The 16,602-nt window shown below is 43.4% G+C and overlaps 1 protein-coding gene across 1 annotated transcript in view; it reads left to right on the top strand.

The window, feature by feature from the left end:
* Positions 1-16,602, top strand: part of Ebf4 (early B-cell factor 4) — a 61,851-nt gene that overhangs the window by 15,799 nt on the left and 29,450 nt on the right. Inside the window, 4 exon segments of the mRNA XM_013010793.1 lie at positions 9,052-9,133; positions 9,870-9,987; positions 10,072-10,205; positions 10,296-10,422. Coding sequence (XP_012866247.1) covers positions 9,052-9,133; positions 9,870-9,987; positions 10,072-10,205; positions 10,296-10,422 — 461 coding nt within the window.

The following is a 16,602-nucleotide window of genomic DNA, read 5'->3' as shown; positions in this document are numbered from 1 at the left end:
GAGATTCAGGAAGTGGCGCGGTAGCTCAAGTGGTAGAGCGCTCGCCTTGAGCTGAAGAGCTGAGGGACAGCGCCCAGGCCCAGAGTTCAGGCCCCACGACCGACAAAAAAAAAAAGAGCAAGAAAGATATATAGCTAGTTCTTTGGCTGATGAGGAGCACCCAATAAGGAAGGGGGAATGAGGATACAGAGAAGGAAAGAAGGAAGGTTTGTGAAAGCAATGTCTTTCTGTTGACCTAATCAATGGGATCTAGAGCTCAGGCACACACCTTGGTTTTAGCTGGGAGCACAGACAGTTCATCCATAGAAATAGCAGGGAAGATGGAGAACCTCGAACTTGGAAGTGGGGTAAATACCCAGTGTGGGAGTTCATTGATATCTTCCTATGAGTGCTTGATTTTCTCAGTGAATTCAGAAGAAAGGGCAGTCGTTGAGGAGGATGGGGAGAAATACTAGAGGACATGAAATAGCTGTACAGAAGGATGAATGGACTGGGGAAATACCACAAGATTGTCAAGCAACATTAAGTGCCTGTCTGAGGATTGTGGTCATACATTCTGTAGGAATTTTCTTTGTTTATATTGGGCTGCACAAGTGCAGGTACAGGACAGGTGGGTGGTCTCATGAAAGCTGACTTAGGGGTTTTTCAGGTGAGCATTAGGAAACCTGAGAGGGTAAGAGAATGGAAAACATTTGCACAGCAATATTTACCCAAAGGAACAGGAGAGGGGAGCTTACTAAGGGGAGGAGTATGGGAGGGAAACAACATAGTTTCTATGCGGCCTAAGAATTGTTGAAGTTGAGGATCTACACAGGGGTTGAGCTGGAAGTTATAAAGGGGGTGGAGAGTAGGCTTGCTGTAGGTGAAATATTCGGAGGTTGTCTTTATGGGTATTATGTGGCCAAGAGAAATGGGGGGATAAGGATAGTGTAGAAAAGGTGTTCAAGGAATTGAGATGAGAGGGTGTTTGAAGAATTATCTATTTATATCAATATTGAAATCATTAAGCATTATAACAAGATCAGCATTCAGGGAAGAGTATATATAAATTGGGCTCATGCTTGTAATCCCAGCTACTCAGGAAGCTGAGATCCAGAGGATCACATTTCAAAGCCAATAAGGTAGAAAAATTGGAGACTCTAGATCCAACTAACCAGCACAAAACTAGGCTGGTGGCATGGCTCAAGTTCTAGGCAAGCAAGCAAGCCAAGCAAGAGTGGCGTCCTAAGTTCAAACTCTGGGAAAAGGGAGTATATGTAGTGAGATATACATCTATCTATCTATCTATCTGTATCTATTATGATCCAGGAGCAAAAGCTTGAAAGAATGAAAGCAAATGCTCAGGGTTGATAAATGACTGCAACAAGCGGTGGCCATCATAGCTTTTCCCCTTCTTTTTCCATCATGTAATGAAACAGGAGTATCTCCTTGACTTTTGTTTCTATTATCTGAGCAAGGTTAGCCCATTCTTGTGTGTTTAAGGTTGTTTGTGTTTCATTCTCCCTGAACTGTGTTCATATCCTGTACTTATTCTTCCATAGGAGACTGCATTTTCTTAGTGACTTGAAGAAGTACCTATGAAAGAAATTAGTCTTTTGTCATGAGTTGCACATACTTTTTTCTGGTTGATTGTTGCTTATGATGAAATTTGCCCCATTTCTCAATTTTATTTTATTTTATTTTTAGTTCTAGCAAGGGTTTATTTTAGTATGACAGGTAAAATAGGGAGAAATGAAGAGAAACATTTTCTGCAGGAAATGGGAGTTAAAGTCTTTCAGTCTCAAGTACTCTGAGCTCAAAAAATCCTATATATTTTTAATTTTATAAGTTTATTTAATGATACATTTTGTACTATCCTATGGTTTCTTCTAGTACTTTTATGATTTTATTATTTATATTCAAATATTTGACTTGGTAGGTTCCATATGGTATATACAAAAGAAAAATAAAACAAGATAGAAATAATGAAACATATAGTTAATATTCACTGGGAACTTATCAAGAAAGCTGAAATCAAGAATATTAAAAACACTAGGGGCCGGGTGCTGGTGGCTCACACCTGTAATTCTAGCTACTCAGAAAGCTGAGATCTGAGGATCACAGCTCAAAGCCCGCCTGGGCAGGAAAGTCTGTGATTCTCTTATCTCCAATTAACCACCAGAAAACCAGAAGTGGTGCTGTGGCTCAAGAGGTAGAGCACTTGCCTTGAGCTGAAGAGCTGAGGGAAGTTGTTCAGGCCCAGAGTTCAAGCCCCACAACTGATAAAAACAAACAACAACAACAAAAAAACACCAGTGAAGGTGGAACTCCCATTTCATACTACTATCTATCCCTCTTATAAAGATTAACTGAATTTTTAGTGTGCATTTCAAAAAATATAGTTAGGGCTGGGAAAGTGGCTAAGTGGTAGAGTGCTTGCCTTGCATGCATGAGGTCCTGGGTTCGATTCCTCAATACCACATAAGCAGAAAAAGCTGGAAGTGGTGCTGTGGCTCAATGTGGTAGAGCGCTAACCTTGAGCTGAAGAGCTGAGGGACAGCACCCAGGCCCAGAGGTCAGGCCCCAGGGCAAAAAAAAAAAATTAAACTGAACTCCAGGCTCAAATGATAGAGTACCAGACATGAGCAAAAATAGTCAAGCAAGAGCACTGGGCCCTGAGTTCAAGCCCCAATATTGGCAAAATAATAATTATTATATATAATTAATAAATAATTATAAGAAATATAGATGATAAACAATTATAATTAGTACAACTAGTTATTATATAATTGCTACATCATATTAATTATATTAGTACGGTTAATTATCATGTAATTATAAGTGATATTATATAGTAGTAATTATTATATAATAGATTATATTGTTTTTAATCACAGAGTTTAAGATCCTTATATGACATATTGTATAGCTAAAGCTGTATTTAACTTTATAACAATTATATCACATTGTAGTAGTCTATTTTTTAAAATTAGTATTACATCTCTAAGACTTACCTATGTTGCTGTGTTTTGCTTTGATTTGTCGTATTTTGCTGTAATAAGCAAACTTGATATGAACATTCTTGTTTGTGTCTCCTAGTTTGAAAAGGTACAACTGTTTGTTTAGGATATAAACAAGGACTGGAGTGGCCAGGTCTGTATTAAATGCACAATGTCAACTTTACAGGTTAATGTCAAACTGTTTCCTAAAATGCTTGCACTGAGTAACAAACTCCCTGATCCAGGCTGTGTTCCTGTGTTGTGTACCCTCCCCAGCTTTTGGTATTGTTTACCAGTTTCCTGGGTATACAGGAATTTTGTCATGGCCTTCATTTGCATCTTCCTGATTGCTAACAAGATTGAATGTCTTTTTGTTTATTGGTATTTGCATTACTTCCAAGTGTATACGAAAGTCTTTTGGCTATTTTTCTTTTCTAATCATTTGGGAGTTGTGATGTTGACTTTGGTGATCCATTCTAGATCTTCACACTCAGGGAAGTATATGGCAAGTATCTCAGTGCTATTGAATTTATCATTATTTCCCTCATGGATTTTATTCCATACTTTATTTAGCAATTTTTTTCCTCTGCTGAGGTCATGAATATACTGTTGTATATTTTCTTTCAAAGGCTTCACAGTTTTCCTTTCCAGATTTAAACTTGTAATCTTTGTGGAACTAATTTGGGGGTTTGGTGTGAAGTAATGAATCAAATGTAATTATCATCTGCTTATGAATCACTAATTATACCAGCACCATTTATGAAATGGCTTATCCTTTCCCACTGAGTTGTAGTAGGAGCTACATCCTTACTTCTATTGGTTGGTTTGTTCCAGACTATGTATTTTATTCCTTCGATTGATCTGATAATCCCTGAGCTAGCGTCAAATCATCTAACCATTATAACTTTATACTATACAAGAAAAGAGTTAGAGGAAAGTTCTCTATCTTCCCTGATATATATATTTTTTCCTTTTTTTACTGGTGCCACATGGGACTTGAACTCGGTGCCTGGGTGCTGTCTTTGAGTTTTTGTGCTCAAGGCTAGCACTCCACCTCATGAGATACAGCTCTGTTTCTGGTTTTTGGTGATTAATTGGAAATAAGAGTCTCACAGACTTTCTTGCCCATGTTTGCTTCGAACTGTGATCCTCAGATAGCCTTCTGACTAGCTAGGATTAAATCATGAGCCACCATGCCTGGAGTCCTTGAATATTTTTTCAGAATTTTGGATACTTTGGCATTTTGTGTTTTCCTATAAATTTTAGAATCCACTTGTAAAGTGTCATATCAACACACACACACACACACACACACACACACACAAATACTTTTTTTGAGTTTTGAACAATATTACAACAGATTTACACACTAGTTTGAAGAATTACATCTTCATGGTAATGAATCTTCCTATTCATAAATATGGTTTAGCTCTTCTATAATATTGCTTAATAGTTCTTCTTTCAATAAAAGCCATACACTAGTTTCTACTCATTAATCTATTAAATATGCATTTACTGAGGAGTTGCTAAGTACCAGGCCCTAGGTAAAAAGGTCTAGGCTTTTAAGTATAAAAACATAAACAATGAAGAAAAAATACTTGTCTTCCAGTATTTTCCAAGTATTCCATGGGGAGTTGGGGGAATAATAATAGTTATATGTATTAGGAGGTAATAAATGGAAAAATTTGAGAAATGTAAATAATCAGGATTTGAGAAATGTTCTATATTGACCAATATGGTAGCCATGCATAGAAATTGGGCACCTGAAATGTGGCTACTGTGACTGAGGAAGTAATTTTTTTTTTTTTTGCCAGTCCTGGTGCTTGAATTCAGGGCCTAGGTGCTGTCTCTGAGCCTCTTTTTTGCTCAAGACTAGCACTCTATCACTTCAGCCACAGTTCCACTTCTGGCTTTTTCTGAGCAGTTTATTAGAAATAAGAGTCTAATGGACTTTCCTGTCCAGGCTGGCCTTAAACCATGATCCTTAGATCTCAACCTCCTGAGTAACTAAGATTGTAGATATAAGCCATTGGTGCCCAGCTTAAATTTTTTTTTATTGTTATTACAAAGGTGATGTGCAGCAGGGTTACAGTTGCATGTCAGATAAAGAGTACATTTGTTTTTGGACAATGTCTCCCTTTCCCTCACTTGCTCAAGAGAGTAAATTTTTGTTGGTTAATTGGAGATAAGAATCTCATTAAACTTTCCTGCCCAGGCTGGCTTTGAAGCACAATCCTCAGATCTCAGCCTCCTAAGTAGCTAGGATTACAGGTGTGAGCCACCAATGCCCAGAAAAAGTTACTGAGGCTTTTTTAAATGGCCTAACATATGGTCTATACCAGAAAGTGTGCCATGTACACTTGAGAAGAATGTTTATTTTGCTGTCTTTGTGTGGAGTGATCTATAGATGTCTTTGAGATGTAGTGGTTTATAATGTCTGCTGCCTAATAGTTCTATCCATTATTGAAAGTAAGGGCTAGAAGTCACCAACTATTATTAGTGAATTATCTGTTTCTTCCTTCTGTTGCATTTTTCTTGCCTCATGTACTTTGTATCTGTGATATTAGGTGTACATGTTTATACTTCTTCATCACAGTGACACTTTTATGTTTTAAATTTTTTTCCTAGCTTAGTGATTTTTTTTGGGGGGGTCTGGTAGTGGGGCCTGAACTCTGGGCCTAGGTGCTGTCCCTCAGCTCTTCAGCCCAAGGCTAGCACTCTACCACTTGAGCCACAGCGCCACTTCCAGCTTTTTTTTTTCTTTCTGCTTATGTGGTGCTGAGGAATCGAACCCAGGGCCTCATGCATGCAAGGCAAGCGCTCTACCACTGAGCCACCTTCCCAGCCCCTTAGTGATGTTTTTATTAACATACATTAGTTGCACCAATACTTTTATTATTAAAAAGGTTCTTAATTTCTCTCTCATAACTTCCTTAGGCTGGACCTGGGGTTTCAACTCTGGGCCTGGGTGCTGTCCCTGAGCTTTTGTGCTCAAGGCTAACACTCTACCACTTGAGCCAGAGCTCTACTTCTAGCTTTTTGTGTGGTTTAGTGGTGATAAGAATCTCACAGACTTTCCTGCCTTGGCTGACTTTGAACCACAATCCTTAGATCTCAGCATCCCTAGTAGTTAGAATTACAGGTATGAGCCTGGCTCATAACTAATTTTGTCTTAAAAATCACTTTGTACCTTACTATGCCCAGTCCAGCTCCTTTTCAGTTAGGCTTTATGTGATAGATATTTTCTCATTATTTTATTTTTAACTTTTGGATTTAAAGTGTGCTTCACATAGAGAGTATATAGTTGGAATATAGTCCATTCTGCCAATCTCTGCCTTTTAATTTAAGTATTTGACCCATTTATATTTAATGTAATTCTGATAAAGTAAAAATCACACCTACCTTTTATACATACACCCCCCATATACATATATTCATATATATCTATATATATCTATATATTCTCTGTGTTGTCCTCTATTCCTTCATTATTGTCTCTTGTATATTAAATGGATACCTTCCTCTATATGGTTGTAATTTTATTGTTATTGTAGTTTTATTTAATTTGATTTTTATTTAATCTATTTTTTCTTTTCTGTGCAAGTAGAGGGGCTTGATCTCAGGGCCCTCAGATTTTTCGCTTCAGACAAGCATTCTATCACTTGATCCACAACTCTACTTCCAGCATTTTTGGTAGTTAATTGGAGAAAATAGTCTCACAGGCTTCCCTTCCTAGGCTAGTTTCAAATGGTGATCCCTCAGATCTCAGCCTCCTGAGTAACTAGAATTACAGGGATGAGCCCCTGGAGCCCAGCTGTATTTTAAAATTATTTTCTTAACAAGTTCTCTAAGGATTATAATTAATATCTTAATTTAGAACAATCTAACTTAGATGACAGCAACTTAATTTCAATAGTATACAAAAACAATACTTCAATATAGCTCCATTCTATCTCCCCTCTTGTGACCTATAGTTGTTAATAACATTAATCTTCATAAATTATAGTTATTGTTTTATACAGTTTGTGTGTGTGTGTGTGTGTGTATGTGTACTGGTCCTGGGGTTTGAACTCAGAGTTTGGGTGTAGTCCTTGAGCTTTTTTGCTCAAGGCTAGTGCTCTACTACTGGGCCACAGCTCCATTTCCAGATATTTTGGTAGCTAATTGGAAATAAGAGTTTCACATACTTTCCTCGCTGAACTGGGCTTTGAATCATGATCCTCAGATCTCAGCCTGGAGCCATTGGCACCCACTGCAGTTTCCTTATTTTGTTGTTGTTGCTGGTCAGTCATGGGGCTTGAACTCTGGGCCTGGGTGCTGTCCCTCAGTTCTTCACCTCAAGGCCAGCACTCTACCACTTGAGCCACAGCACTACTTCTGGTTTTCTGAGTGGTTTATTGGAGATAAGAGTCTCATAGACTTTCCTGCCTGGGCTGGCTTTGAACCACAATCCTCAGGTCTCAGCCTCCTGAGTAGCTAGGATTACAGGTGTGAGCCACGGGCGCTCGGCTGCAGTTTCCTTTTTTAAAGTACTTTTATTTTGAACAGTTTCATTTTTGCAGTAAAAAATGAAGCATAAAATACAGAGTTCTCATCTATCTCTTGACCCCCATGCCAATATATATATATATATATATATAGTTATATATAGTTATATATATATAGTTATATATATATATATATAGTTATATATATATATAGTTATATATATATATATAGTTGTCTTCTAAATAGGATAAAAAACATAGTTACATGTGTTGTTTTTTATGTTTTTTATGTTTCTTTTTTATTTTAATTTTTATTTTTTGTGAACATACTATACAGAGGGGTTACAATTACATAGGCAAGATAATGAGTATATTTTTTATCAAGCATTGCAGCCTCCTCCTTTGTTTACCCTTCACATTCCTTCCCTATGTATTTACTTTTACTTTTTACTTTGTTTCTTCATGTGAATTTGAATTTGAATTACTACATTGTTGTTTTTATTTCAACCGGAAGAACTTTTAGTATTTCTTATATGCCAAATCTGTCCATGATAAATCCTCAGTCCTTATTTTCCCCCAAAGTCTCAATTTCTCCTTCATTCTTTTTCTTTTTTTTTTTTTTTTTTTGCTAGTCCTGGGGCTTGAACTCAGGGCCTGGGCACTGTCCCTGAGCTTCTTTTTGCTCAAAGCTAGCACTCTACCACTTGAGCCACAGTGCCACTTCCAGCTTTTTTTTTTCTTTTTGCTTATGTGGTGCTGAGGAATCGAACCCAGGGCCTCAGGCATGCAAGGCAAGCACTCTACCACTGAGCCACCTTCCCAGCCCCAATGACTGTGTTTTGGATAATCATATATAACAAAATGCATACTAATGTATATACCATGTTCCATATTCTTCCTATACATACACTCTGTAGTACACATTTACACTGTGTATGGCAAGTAAGAATCACTGTGTGATGAGTTAAGCCATAGATACAGCACACAGTATACACCTGTGTGACAGCTCTCTCTTGTAAGAGTATATGGCATATGCAGTGGCTACAGAGGATATGACATTTATACTGAGTACACGTGTAGGTGGTTGGATGAGCATCCTCTGGGGAAGAGGAATGCTATGTGACAGATGTTCTATGTGTAATGGGTATCAACAGGAACAGGCCTCCAGGGTGTTACATTTACACTGGGTTGGTGTAGTAAATTCATGTTGTATGCAGAGAGAGTATAATCAGATGTGTGGTGGGTCTATATTGTGTCAGGCAATTTACAAGGGAAAGGTCCATCTACTGCGTATAATGGGCATCCTCTTTGTGATGAGTATATGTTGAAGGGGTGTGGTAAGCACACTCTATACACACTGTGTGGCTGCCCCCAGAGTGTCTATGGGAAATGTTCTATGGAGTGAGAAAGTCCTTATGAAGAGGCTAGGCTGCATCAGCCATCCTGTGTAGATGTGGCTCATGCTGGAAATATGGTGGTGTGCACTTATCCACGAGCAAACAGTGGGAGGCACCCTGCTAGAAAGGGGCATCTCCATCTGTTTCTAGAACCCTCAGACTCTCAAGCCACCAACCTCACTGTTTCAGGTTCTTCCTCAAATTCTTCCTCAAATGCAACCAGAACTGTCTGAAGAACGCAGGGAATCCCAGAGACATGCGCCGCTTCCAGGTGGGTTTGGGGAGAGGCTCCCTTGGCAAACCCATCCTTGCCTGATGGGGGTGGGGGGAGGGCAGGTTGTGGCTCTGCCAAGGCAGGCCTCTGCCCAGCCCTGTGCCATCCAGGGCCTGGTGCCTGCTGGGGGTGGGGCAGCTCCATCTCAACTTAAGCTGGCTGCCAAGGGAGGCTTCATTAAAGTCCCACTTAAGAAGATGCTAATTGTGACATTTTTACATGATTAACGACCCAGGTAATTTGCATAGTGTGAAGCACAGAACAGCTGCCCCTAGCACATCCCCAACCTGCACACACACACACACACACACACACACGCACCCCTCCCAGCACAGGGGGATAGTGGGAGAAGGCAGCCCCAGCTTCCTTCTCAGAGCAGGGTAGGGATGCTTGCTGATGGGTTCTAGAGTTGCTGTGTGTGCATGCACTATGGATAGGGGCTGGGAGTCCAGTGCAAGGACAGGAAACCCTTTTTGCCCAAGGAGCCAGAGGTACTTCTTGTTTCTGTGTTGGTTGGTTTTCTCATAGCTTTGAATTTTTCTAGCTCCTAGGAGTCAGTTCATCTGGGGGTGGGACCTGATCCTAATCTCACCAGCTCCAACCTGAGGAGCTGAAGCCCCCTCTCCCCACTCAGGGACCGTGAATTCCGGTCATACCCACCTCAGGTTGCCACCTCCCCACCACAGTCCCCTCCCCCAGGCCCTTTCCAAACTAGCCTTGGCTCTCCCCACAGGTGGTGGTGTCCACGACTGTGAGCGTGGATGGGCACGTGCTGGCGGTGTCTGACAACATGTTTGTGCATAACAACTCCAAGCACGGCCGCAGGGCCCGCCGCCTGGACCCCTCCGAAGGTCAGGCCCTCCAGCCCAGCCCTGGCCAGCCCCTGGTCCCCCCTTGGCGCGGTCCCCTGACCTGGGTCCTCTCCTGCCTCCCAGCTGCCACCCCCTGCATCAAGGCCATCAGCCCCGGGGAGGGCTGGACTACGGGAGGCGCCACTGTGATTGTCATCGGCGACAACTTCTTCGACGGGTTGCAGGTCGTGTTCGGAAACGTGCTCGTGTGGAGCGAGGTGGGCCACCCCCGCCAGTCTCCCTCCGGGCCTCGGGGCTGGGCCCTTCCCACGGGACGGGACCTGCAGGCCTCCCCTCTCCCCTCGCAGCTCATCACGCCCCACGCCATCCGGGTGCAGACACCCCCGCGACACATCCCTGGGGTAGTGGAGGTGACCCTCTCCTACAAGTCCAAGCAATTTTGCAAGGGAGCCCCCGGCCGCTTTGTCTACACAGGTAAGAAATCGGGTGGCGGAGGGAAAGCCCAAGGTCAGGGTCAGGACAGTAAGAGCGTAGAGAGTAAGTGCAAAAGTGAATGTCTACCAGGTGGCCACGCCCAGACACCCAAGCCACGCCCAGGCAGAGGCCACGCCCTTCCACAGCCTTTCCTGCCTGAACTACACAGCAACTCCTGGCACCATCCTTCTTTCCCTAGCCTTCTGTTTCCTTCCTTTCGCCTCTGGCTCCTCAGATGTTTCTGGAACATTCTCTCTGCTTCAGGCCTTCCTTCTCACTAGGATGTTTTCCCCCTTCAGGGTCTAGAACCATTCCAAGAGTACGTTTATTTCAAGGATGCCCCCAATGAGCGTTTGCTCCCCAAATCTTTCAAGGGTCTTGGGTCTCCCGGGCCTAGCTCTGTACACCCTCCCCCCCCCCACACACACTCTTGCATGACACCAAAGCAAAGACATGGGGAGATGTATGGTAGACTCCTCTAGCCCAAGCCCTGGCTTCTCACTGCCACACCACCACTTTCACAGATAGCTTAGTGGGGCTCCGTCTATCCTGGGAAGGCTGAGCATGGTGGCATGGGTAGGTAGGTAGGTGAGGTTACACCGTTGCTAGACAGCTTGATCCTCCCTTGAAAACCTTGGTCACAGAGAAAGGAAAGGAGGTCATGAGGGAAGGATTGCCCATGTAAAACCTAGGAAGGGAAGGCTTTGTGCTATTAGGACAACTAAAGGAAATTCACTACATCTGGAATTGGAAAGAGAGGAAGGAGAGCTTTGAGGCAGGTAGGTTAGATGGGGAGGGAGGGACCAGATCAGGAAGAGGAGGGGCAAGGCAGGGAGAGGGGAAGGGCAGGGGAGCCCTTCCAGTCTGCTGCATCCTCCAACCCTAGGTGGCAGTAAGTCCTTAGGTGGTCATCAGCCTGTGTGCATGGGGTGCATACAGACCTCTAATGGTCATAGATACTGTGGACAGTACATCCAAACCATAATAAATGAAACCTCTGTGTGTGTGTGTGTCTCTGTGTGTCTGTGTGCGTGTGTGTGTCTGTGTGTGCCAGTACTGAGGCTTGAAAAAGCCTAGGTGCTGTACCATAACTTTATTGTGTAAGGCTGTTGAGTGCTCTACCACTTAACCCACAGCTCCACTTCTGTTTTTTTTTTTTTTTTGTCATTTGTGGGGCTTGAACTCTGGCAGGGCCTGGGCACTGTCCCTGAGCTTCTTTTTGCTCAAAGCTAGCACTCTACCACTTGAGCCACAGCACCACTTCTGGCCTTTTCTGTTTATGTGGTATTGAGGAATCAAACCTAGGGCTTTATGCATGCTAGGCAAGCACTCTACTACTAAGCCACATTCCCAGCCCCATCTCCTGGATAGTTTTGCTGAGTTTTGATAGTGAAAATTTTGGTGGATAGTTTCTTTTCAGCGCAATTATATCATCTATTGCCTTCTTACTGCCATAATTTCAGATGAGAAGTCAGGTGTTAATCTCATTGGAAATAAGTTTCTTTCTGTTTCTCTGTCTCTCTGTCTCTGTCTCTCTGTGTGTGTGTGTGTGTGTGCATGTGTACCAGTTCTGGGGCTTAAACTCAGGACCTGGGCACTGTGCCTGAGCTTCTTTTGCTCAAGGCCAGCACCCTACCACTTGAGGCACAGCTCTCGACTTCCAGCTTTTTTGGTGGTTAATTTGACAGAAGAATATTCTGGCTAGCTTCTAATTGCAATCCTCGGGCTGGGAAGGTGGCTCAGTGGTAGAACACTTGCCTTGCATGCATAAGGCCCTGGGTTCGATTCCTCAGCACCACATAAGCAAAAAGAAAAAAAAAACTAATTGCAATCCTCAGTTCTCAGCCTCCTGAGTAGCTAGGTTACAGGCATGAGGCACTGGTGCTCAGCTCCAATATTTCTTCAAACATTATTCCTGCGCCTTTTCCTTTTCTTTGCCTCAGGCTCCCATTTTGCATATATTGGTATTCTTGATGGTGTCCCATAGGTTTCTTAGACTCTGTTCACTTTTCTTCATTCTTTTTTCCTTTCAGTTCTAGAAGTAGATCATCTCAGAGCTATATTCAAGTTCACTGATTGTTTTACTTCTGCCACTAGACATGTAGGTTTTCTTGTTTGTTTTTGGTTAGCCTTTCCTCCTTTCACAGTAATTTGGATTCTCTAATCCCACCATGAATCAATTTAGTACCTGCTGTAAGGAAGAAACCATGATAAATGTTCAAGAAAAGAGAGATTTAAACAATTCTTTCTGCCCCCACCCCAGCAAGAACTTATAGAGAAGCTAATGAGACATTACATTAAAAACACTTCAAAATTATGGGGGGAAAAGCTTCAGTGAACTCAGAGATAGATCAGTTGAGATGATATGTGTTACATAATGGGATAAGGGGAAGTAAAGAATGCTGTAAGACTTTAAGACACGATCAGAGCCAGGAGCAGTTGGCTTACACCTGTAATCTTTGCTACACAGGAGGTTGAGGTCTAAGAACACAGTTTGAAGCCAGTCCAGTCATAAAAATCTGAGAGACTCTTATCATCAATCAGCAAAAAGCTGGAAGTGGAGGTATGCCTCAAGTGGTAGAGCACCAGCCAGCAGTGAATAAAGCTAAGCAAGAGCTCAAAGCCCTGTTCAAGTCCCAGTACTGGCACAAAGAAAAAGAAAAAAACAAACAAAAAACCCTATTACCTATCAAAGAGGACTTTCTACAATGATGAAAATGTTTCTATATTGTCCAATATGATATTCAACAACCATGCATAGAAACTGGGCACCGGATATGTAGCTACTGTGATCAAAGAAGTAAATTTTTAATTGTATTTAAATTTAAAGAACTACATGTGACTACCTTAGCAGACGTCATAGCAGCTCCAAGGTTTTTTAAATAGCGGCTTGATTAGCCAGGATGACCCGAGGGCTGGGGTGGATGTGGAAGATCCCTACTCATGGAAGGCCCAAAGCTTCCTTCTTCTGGCTCCCAGGAGTTGACAGTAGCTGTGGGTTGTAGTCACTCCCTGGTGTGTGGTTGTGCCTGCTGCACAGTTGGTGTTTTTCAGTGACACTGTTGTAACAGGCCAGATCCTAGCCACCTGCCGAGGTAAGCTGTGGTCTGTTTTGTTAGGGACACACTTAGATCTCAGTCCCTAGATCAAACACAACCTAAAAGCCTAATAGTGTTCATCTGCTGCCCCTTCCAGCAGAGCCCTTTTGCCCCCACAATCGCTGCAGCTAGAAGCTTCCACATCCACACCCATTTTGGCAATTCCCCTTGAGGTCCCAGAATCAGTGCTGAGGTGGGACAAAGGGTTCCCTCCTGCCACTCCAATGACCTGCACTTCCTTTCCCTGCCTGTCCCTGTTCAGAGCCCAGAGCCCTTGAGGGAGGAGAAACAGAGGGGATTCAAGAGTTTTTCCCATCTGACCTGGGAGTCATAAGTCAAGATGCTAGTCAAGGGATCTGTGTGTGGGAAGGACTTGTGGAAAGACCTTTGGGCAGCCAAAGCCAAGCTGGGAGCCTGAATGGCTGAGGGAGGAGTGGAGTTGTGGGCATTGCTCCCAGAGGAAGCCAGAAGAGGAGAAGGACTGCAGACATAAGAGGCCTGAGACTCTTCTTATACGTGGAGGGAGTGGTGAGAGAATGAACTGTCTGCAACTTGAGGGATAGTATCTCTTTAGAAGTTGTGAAACCAAATGTGATGTGTTTAAACAGTGCCCAGTGCAGTGTCTGCCACAGTGTCATTTCTGACCCACCCCCTGCCACCTTTTCTCCAGTGATTATCTTAGAAGTCAAGTGCACCTAAGCCTAGACAGCAGCAAGACCATTCAGTCAGAGCCAAGGAAGAACTTCCTGATTCTAACCATAGTCAGAGATGAACAGAAAGACATGAGCCTCATCTGGGGGTCCTAGGATGTCTGGTTCTTTGAAGAAGATGAGGTGGCATTTGGCCACCTGGTTGCTTGGTGTAGAAGATGCCAGGCCTTGCCAACCCCACGCTGCTTCTCACATGATTCTTAAGTAAGAGATGCCAAGGTCTATGGCCTCAGAGCCCAACTCACCACCCCCTAAAGACTAAGGAACATACAGCTTCTTTCTTCACAACCCCAAATCACCCACAAACTGGCCTTCCTCCTAGGTGACTTTGTCAGCCTGTCCACCCTCCACTTTTGCTACGTCCTTCCTCCTACTCTTCCTATGAAGATCAATACTTTCATTCACAAAAGCATTCCCAACCTGGAGGACATCAGCTGTGCATGCATGCCTGTGTCCCTATGGGCTCAGGTCCCCCTCAGTCACTGCACTCTAGCCAGTTCCCCCCCCCTCCCCCCCCCCACACACACATGGAATGCTCAGAGGCCTCCATTAGCAGCCTCTTCTCCATGCCTCCCCTCCCCTCAGGCCTGGTTTGGGAAAAGTGGAGTCAACTACTATTCTTCATGGGTAACCAGGGGGCCTTGAGCAGTCTCTCCACCCCCTCTCCCCCTCTCCTCAGACCCCATGCCCAGCCCTGAGGTTTGGAGAGCCTGGTAAGTGCCCTATCAACATGTTAATCAAATTACTTAGGAGCTAAAATTGACGCTGTTCATTAATTATACAAGATTATGCTAATTGTGCATGCAAATGCATGCAGGGGAACAGAAGGTGTTCAGGCGCATGGTGGGCCATTAGCATAGAGGATGGGGTGCGGGTGCATTGGCATGCTAATGTATGCGCCCCTGGCTATTTATAGTCCCCCAGCCCATCTGCACTGCAGCCACCTCTACCCTAGCTGGGGATCCAGGTAGGAAGGCCAGGTCCAGGCCCAGCATGCAGCTATAGCCCTAGGGACACTGTATTGACTGCTACCACAGACCAAGTCCTGGAAACAGCTTACGCTGCCTGAACTTCTTGGGCCTGAACTACTCCAGCCACCTTCTAGTTCCCCTTCCCTTCTTGGGCAAAGGCCTTTTGCTGCCTGCTTTTCCCTAGAAGCAAAACAACTTTTGCAAGTGAGTCAGTGAGGTACCCTGTGCAGATGTCTGTCCCATTCCGTGGATCCTACAGCCTACACAATTCAGTGCCAACCCCAAGGCTCTGGCCTATAGCTTCCCCCCGTCTTACCAGTACCACTGGACAAGTGTGCCATCTCCATCATCACCAAATTGCCTCCTATTTCTCTTGAGGTCTTCTAAGATCCCATGCCCAAGATCCAATGTTTTGTCTCTCAGGCAAAGTAATTGGCTGCTGCAGGTGACGTTTGGCAAACCATCCTGCCATACCCATCACTCTACCTTTGTGTGTGTGTGTGTGTGTCTGTGTGTGTGTGTGTGTGCTGGCTGGGATTTGAACTTGGGGCCTTGAGCTCTTGACTTTTTTTCTAGCACTTGATTTTTTTTTTCCCAGCTCAAAGCTGATGCTCTGACATTTGAGCCACATCTCTTCTGGCTTTTTTTTTTTTCTTCCTTTTTTGCTGGTTAATTGGAGATTAGTGTCTTACAGACTTTTCTGCTTGGGTTGGCTTCAAACCACAATCCTTATTTCTCAGCCTCCCAAGTAGCTAAGATTACAGGCTTGAGCCACTAATACTCGGCCTCATACCACTGTATCTTACTTTGGGTTTCCTTTTGGCACCTAAGTGCTATAAGCTGTTGTTTACTTCTAGAAGTTTAATCAGCCTTCTGAAATGGATGTATGGAAGAGTGAAGGAATGCATGGTCCAGCGTCTGTATACTGTTCCTTAGCTGGGGGTGGAGGGCAGCAGAGCAGCAGACAAGGAAACCACTAGAGATCATTCTGCCCTGGGAGCTGTTCCGTTTCTTCTGACACTCAGAAGCAAGTCTTTTAGGGTAAAAGAAGAGGACACATGTGCCCCCAATTCTCCATCCCAGGCAAAGTGCCAACTTTGGTCTTAGAATATATACATATACATATGTATATAGACATATACACACACACATATACATAAGCAATTTTATTCTGTACTTTGCTCCTAATCTCCTTCTTTCCCAAGACATACAGGATGCAACAGGTGTTATGTACATCCTGCCCCAATTCACCCATCCATTCACGATATTCCCTCTGTACATCTGTACTGCCCAACACTCTAGCCATAAGCCACTGGTGATTATTATTATTTTTTTTTGTCGGTCATGGGGCTTGAACTCTGGGCCTGGGCGCTGTCCCTCAGCTCTTCAGCTCAAGGCGAG

The sequence above is a fragment of the Dipodomys ordii genome, unplaced genomic scaffold (genome assembly GCF_000151885.1).
Source record: "Dipodomys ordii isolate 6190 unplaced genomic scaffold, Dord_2.0 Scaffold13, whole genome shotgun sequence".
Classification (NCBI taxonomy): domain Eukaryota; kingdom Metazoa; phylum Chordata; class Mammalia; order Rodentia; family Heteromyidae; genus Dipodomys; species Dipodomys ordii.
This window is presented reverse-complemented; position numbering and strand designations above follow the sequence as displayed.